We start from the raw sequence: 6,753 nt of genomic DNA, 5'->3' as shown, positions 1-6,753 counted from the left end.
CCAGGTTGGAGCATGATCTTCTGTAGATGCTGTGCTCCATTCAAAGTAGGAAATTCAATGGTTATGATCACAATCCAGCTCTGAAATCCAGGAGAGGAACATGGCAGGTTTAGTTTGCCTAAAGTAAAATACTGTTCCCTATGCAGCAGCTGATATTAATCCTTCTAATATATATATATATATATATACCGTATATATATATCAAGGGAAAAGTACTCGTGCACAATCCAAGCAGGGAGGTGCTGGTCACAGCAAGCAGGATCAAAATACCATAAAAAACATTCTTTACAGGAACAAGTCCATACGAAGTTGACCTGGAGTGTGCGGTCAACTTCGTATGGACTTGTTCCTGTAAAGACAGTTTTTATGGTATATATATATATATGCCTTTTATGTTTAGTGTCAAACTGACTGCATCAATTAAACCTACAAAAGAAAATTGTAATTGAAAGTGTTCCCCAAGTTTACACTTCAGCAGGAAACCAGCCATCACCACAAGAAAATGTTGGCTTGTTGTGTTTCTGCAAACCACAGATATGTTCAATCTCAACATTTGTGAATGAAAAATAGGTTGAACATTTAAACCAGTCCCCCAACCACAAGAGGAGGGTTTCTAACATCCATTTCTCTGTCAATTAAAAGTCTTTCAAAGAGCTGACAGGACAGACAATCTTCAGGTGAGATAAAACTATAAAAACTCAGTAAGACTACGTGTCTTACATTACGGCCTAAAGCATGGGAACACTTAAAGAAATGTGCATGGGAAAGTTCCCTCAGTATCAGTCAAAACAAGGAGGAAAAAAGTGTCCAACTTGAATATTTCCTCTGGTTTCATAAGGCTTTTTTCCTAGTAGGAAGTTGGAATCCCCAACTTTCCAACATCTGTGGAACGCAGCATGAGAATTGCTGTAAAGATGGATTCATGTCATCCAAAACATCAACATGGCCAAACTCTGTCTGTGCAGGGTTCTGCTTCCTGTCTGTGCAGGTTTCTGCTTCCTGTCTGTGCAGGTTTCTGCTTCCTGTCTGTGCAGGGTTCTGCTTCCTGTCTGTGCAGGTAGGAATAACAATGGATCGACCATAATGAAACACAGGGAGCTCATCACTGTCGTCAGTTAGAAAACCACGTACCTCCAAAAGAAAACACGTTTTTCACGATAGAAGACTGCGTATTTTCTCGTTAATCCCAACGTTTTTTTTATTGTCCATTGGGGTTTTAACCATTGACTGTATAAAATGTGGACGTCATGACAGCTCCTCAAAAGTGAAGCCAAAATATCTTGATCGCTCCCTGGTGGCTGGCTGCAGTGTAGCTCGTATGTCCCGCCCCCTCCATGTTAGCGGATGGGACATGAGCAAAAAAAAAAAAAAAAATCTAAGTGCACATCAAATACATTCTCTCCAAAGATGGTTTCTATCATTATAGGTAGTTCTTATCATGCTAATAATAATAATAATTATTATTATTATTATTCTTATCATGCTGATTATGTTCAAGTGCTATTTTTTCTGATAAGTATTTGATGATATAAAAAGGGGGGTGTGACATCATGATTGACAGCCGTGACAGCCACTCTCAAACCTCCGTCAGACGGGCGCGATGGCTGAGGGGACGTGTCCCGTGGGGAGTCACACCACCGACCGACTCTACTGCACAGACTCCGCCTCCAAATGATGTCACACAAGCAAGATGGCCGCTAGCGGAAACGAGATATTTTGTCTTCACTTTTGCATAGCGGTAGGAAGTGGCGACGCGACGGCCATCTTGTATACAGCCAATGGTTCAAACTCACAGCAACAAGTGATGATTGGAACCTTCTTCCCCTCAGAGATAAAGTGCTGCAGAGAAACATTCTGACATTCAACAAGGAAACAAGAAGAAAACACGGTGGCATTTGATTGGATCACGATTGCACTGAATAACAAAAGAAAAACGTGTTGTGAGGAGAAAGCAAAGTCATTTAAAACAGAATTTCGGAGCCATAAAAATCAGCCGTTTGTGATGTGGGAGGAGTCCGATCGGGAGGTTGTCCCATCGCTCTGACACCAACATCCTCTCTGTGTCTCTGTCTGCATGCTAACGCTTTAGCATACGGCACGTTTTAATCATAGGCGGATAGCATTATGTAAGCCCATCCCCGCCACAATAAAACACTAAATTCTCACTTTATTGATCAGAATTCTGAGTTTGGCTTTGTCGATCAGAAAACTCAGAATTGTGAGAAATAAAGGCAGAATTGTGAGATCCAAAAAAGAAAGAAACTCACAATTGAGTTGTTTTTTGGCTGGACTGCAACAGTGGGGACAGCCCTATAAACACAAATGTCTGTCACTGACTGACTGACTGAGTAACTGAGTGAGTGAGTGACTGAATGAACGACACCTGCTATTGGCTAACCTTTGGTATCAGCTGATGATGTCACCACTTGTTGTACATCATCACTTGGCACCAAAGATCAGAGCCTATTGCAGATGTCAGTTCAGTCAGGCTGGTTAACTGGATGGAAAGACGCTTTCTTCTGAAAGAAGATCAGTCATCCCATGAAGTGAAGTTAGCCGCTCAGCTGAAAGGTTTGTCTGTCCGATTCGTAATGAACTTCACTAATGATGAAGACTGAGATTTTCAATCTACAGGTCCAGAATAAAAACTATTGGCACTTTTCGACCGCATGGTTCATCTCTACTCACCTCAAGTAGCGATCATGATTGAAGCAGTTGTGGTGGGTGGAGCACATTGAGGGGAGAGACTACCTGCAGTGGAAAACCAAGGTACTACATAAAGCGGGTGGAGGCGAGGTGAGATGAGATGGTACTATGTGGTGGAAAAGTGTCATGTGACACAGAGAAGACCTTGGCCTCAAACCCCACCAGCATTATCCTTTAACTCGCCGTCTGCTCGTGTGGCAGCGGCAGGCCGCCCTAGTGGTTAGAGACTGTACTGTAGTCGGTCAACACAATGATACAAAACAACATTATGATTTCTGTAGGCACAGGGATACATATGGCACAACTCAACGAATCACAGAGCTCCTTCAATTTGAGGAGAGCAAATTAAAACACGACAGAATAATAAAAACAAAATGGCAGGAGTCGATACAATCACAGATGAACGGCGAGCGCGGGCGCGCGCGGGGGCGGGGTCCTGACCTTACTCCGCACTTCCCAACTGACAAGTCATTCTTTCAGGCACTGCTGAGTTGGAAGTTAGGCCAGATTCCTTTAGAGAGCAGAGCAGAGACCAGCTGGACAGGTTGAGGTCACCGGGGTTCGTCTGGACAGGTTGAGGTCACCGGGGTTCGTCTGGAGGCCGCCAGCCATCTTGCTCCCCAGTCTCTCGACACACAGCGACAGATGTCTCAGATTTGAAAGCGGGGGAAAAAGGCCAACCTGTAACAACGCATTCTGTAGTAACACGAGAAAATGCCAGTGGGCCATGATCACGATAAGAGGAGGTATAATAATGTGTTCATTCCACTACAGACTTGATGTTCTCTGAAATTAGGTGGAAATCGGTAATCAGCCAAAAGAGTTGGAAAATATCGACATATCATTTATCAGCAAAATAATCCAATATGGTGCAACGTGCATCCCTAGAAGGACATGTTGTTGTGTTATCACATCATGAGTTGTTACATTGCCTAAAAAAGGCAGAATGAAAAGGAAGCTTTTTTCCCCCGTCATCATCCTGTTTACTGTGGTTGCCCCGGCAACGGTTGTCAGCAAGTCAGACGGTCGAGTTGCCGTAGCGACCGTTACCTTGTGGGGTGGGCTGGGGGGCGGGGTCAGATGATGGGCACACTGCGGTCGGTGGTCTCGGCCTTCCTCAGCCTGCCCTTACTGAAGCCCTGGATGGAGCCCAGAAGGGCGGCGCGGCCCCCCCCAAGCCCCGCCCCCTCAGAGGAGGGGGGAGGGGGAGAGGGGGCGGAGCCAGGCAGAGGAGGAGGGGGAGGGGGAGGGGGAGGAGGTGCAGGCTGGACTCCTGTAGGAGAGAGAGGAGAAACAGAGGAGCGGTGAGAAAGAGAGAGAGAGAGAGAGAGAGAGGCAGCTACTGTACCATTCGTTTGCTGGTTAAGTCATCTTCAGTCCAATCAGACCAACTGGCCGCAAGGAAATCGCTAAGCAACTGAAAGTGACTTTGTTGCTGTGCCATAGACCCATTTCTTCACGAAGAAATTGTCTTTTCACACCCGCAACAAATAGACCCTTTTCACGGGGGCCATTTTGTGTCGAAATGGCAGAATAAACACAGGTGCAAGCAAGACACTAATGAGGGTTTCCAATTTCCAATCATGGAAGTTGGAAAAATGGCCCCCGTGAAAAGGGTCTATTATCTAAAAAGATACGATAAGGGATTCAGAAGACCATGCTAGCTATGAACGTCTCTGATGGAGAGTGAACTGACGGTGAGCTGAACCCCCGACCCTGCTGGGTCTCTTTTGCTTGCACCATTTTGCATCCCAATATTGAATACAACCCCAGAGAGAGAGAGAGAGAGAGGGGTCTGCAGACAAACCCTGGGCAGGGAGACAAAATGGCTGCAGGTGGGAGCTGCAGAGGGAAGCGCAGACACCATCCACTGATGATGTCTCAATGTCTATGACATCATCAGTGATGTCATCGTCAGGCCGAACTGCGACCGACTGAACATCCACTGAGAAATGAAAACCCAAACTGGAGAAACTCGTCATATTTTTTGTGGATTCATTTATTTTGTCCCGGTAAGATCGCATTGGAAAACACTTTTTTTTAAATGAAGGTGCAATGTGTAATACATGCATCACAGCAATAGGAGGCAGCATTTCACCTCCACTTTTCTTTGCTTTTAGCTATATTGAGAAGTAAAATGAGCCTGACGTGGTTTGAAAGCTAGTGGCAGGCTGGGGTACTACATCAGCATGAGTCATGTTAGTCATGTAGCCGAGCGTCCCAAAGGCCCAACACATTAAAGTGAACCTGTGAGATCCACATTTCACAGTTAGCTGCTTAGTTTACGTTTAAAGGCACAGTACGTCCAGTTTTTAAAGTTTCTGACCAGCCAAGTTTTCAGATACTCAGATCTTTCTTGCTTTCATTGACTGCGGCCCCATGCCCCCGACACACACGCACACACGCCCGCACACACACACACGCACGCACGCACGCACGCACGCACGCGCGCGCGCGCACACACACACACACACACACACACACACACACACACACACACACACACACACACAGTGGGACCCCACAGTCTGAACAACAAGACAGATAAACCAACAGACAGACGCAACTACAAAATTGACAGACGGGGAGACAGACATGCAGGCAGGCAGACAGATAAGAGGACAGACAGAACTGACGAATCACAATCTCCAATGAGAAGAGCGGGTCTGAATGGGGGGGCGGGTCTGAATGGGGGGGCAGGTCTGTCAGTGAGAGTGGGACAGGTTTTGCGAGTCATTGCAGATTGTGTTTTTTTTTAAAGCTGTGTGTGAACGCCCTTCACCAGGCCAGCAGAGGGCGCTGTAGGTACCGGATGTGTTTGGGGTCCTGCGCACACAACGTGTGACATCACAACGTCACGCATTATGATTGGCTGTACGTCTGAGAACAGCTGTGCGAGCAAGCAGCGGCAAAACAGGGATGTGAGCTAGATAGCAATTAATCTGTGTTAGCAAGCAAGCTAACATTAACTAACATTGACCATCACTGACCGTTTTATTTGGCTAATATTAGATAACGTTTGCTTGCTTGCTAACGCAGACAAATTGCTGTCTAGCTAGCGCACAGCTAGCAGATTTACCAGCCAGATCAACCCCAGGGAATGGGACTGATGTCGGGGGCAAAACTATCATCAACATGGGTCGTGCTATGGAGGGAGGTTCATCTTAGCTTTTAGCTTGTTGTTTTAGCTTTTTACCATGAAACTCTGCAGAACACCTGAAACGACTGTGTTGTTACCACAACAAACGGCTGCTTGGGAGTCCAAAGTGACGCACAAAATGACTGCGACAAATATAGTGTGATATTGTGGTTTTAGTCGGCTAATGATAGATAAGGTTAGCTTATCTCTTAGCTTAGCTTAAATAATGAGAAATTCCCCCTCCCCCAATCATCATTTTGTTTTGAGACTAATTTTCTCCCATCCTAATTGGTTGGGTCTGGTTGGAGCAGCATGTTCCAATGAGTCCACCGATGTTCAATGGGATTCAATGGGAAGTCAATGGGTTTAACGTTCCTCATTCGCCTAGCTGAACTCTGTGACCTGGGCCTGGTGCATGCTGGGAAGCCAGGGTGTGCGTCAGCTTTAAAAACCACGAGACCTTCATCATCATCATCATCATCATCATCATCATCGTTTACTTTACCCAATGACACGGTCAGAATGGAGCATGCTCTATGGAGACAGCACAGGGAGGAGAGAGAGAGGAAGACGACGGTTATCCAATCACAGGAGAAGTAAGTATTTACACAGACAGACAGACAGACAGACAGACAGGCAGACAGACAGGCAGACAGACAGGCAGACAGACAGACAGGCAGACAGACAAACAGACAGGCAGACAGACAAACAGACAGACAGACAGACAGACAGACAGACAGGCAGACAGGCAGACAGACAGACAGACAGACAGACAGACAGACAGACAGACAGACAGACAGACAGACAAACAGACAGACAGACAGGCATACAGACAGACAGACATTTAAGTTAAGGACATATTTAGTTTCAGTTTAAACAGTGTTAATGGTAAAGATGCTGTTAGACTC

General features: G+C 45.9%; 1 protein-coding gene and 1 long non-coding RNA gene across 3 annotated transcripts in view; one reads left to right on the top strand and one right to left on the bottom strand.

The window, feature by feature from the left end:
• Positions 1–391: 391 nt before the first annotated feature.
• On the top strand, positions 392–1,659 carry LOC310798188. The gene is made up of 2 exons (XR_014553756.1): positions 392–988; positions 1,035–1,659. It is a non-coding gene; the product is annotated as an uncharacterized lncRNA (long non-coding RNA).
• Positions 1,660–1,797: 138 nt separating this feature from the next.
• The window catches only part of pxk (PX domain containing serine/threonine kinase), a 32,964-nt gene continuing 28,008 nt past the window's right edge, over positions 1,798–6,753 (bottom strand). Inside the window, exons 18-19 of one of the 2 annotated variants that reach the window (XM_083660666.1) lie at positions 6,351–6,379; positions 3,863–3,979 (exon numbers count right to left, since the gene is read on the bottom strand). In XM_083660666.1, the coding sequence (XP_083516792.1) occupies positions 6,363–6,379 (17 nt within the window). In that variant the 3' untranslated portion in view covers positions 3,863–3,979; positions 6,351–6,362. Of the gene's footprint in view, positions 3,980–6,350; positions 6,380–6,753 lie in introns of both variants that reach the window. The other variant, XM_083660665.1, reaches the window with a different exon arrangement.

The sequence above is a fragment of the Poromitra crassiceps genome (genome assembly GCF_964638095.1).
Source record: "Poromitra crassiceps genome assembly, chromosome: 25".
NCBI lineage: Eukaryota > Metazoa > Chordata > Actinopteri > Beryciformes > Melamphaidae > Poromitra > Poromitra crassiceps.
Note: the sequence above shows the minus strand (reverse complement) of the source record. Positions and strands in the feature narration are given on the sequence as shown.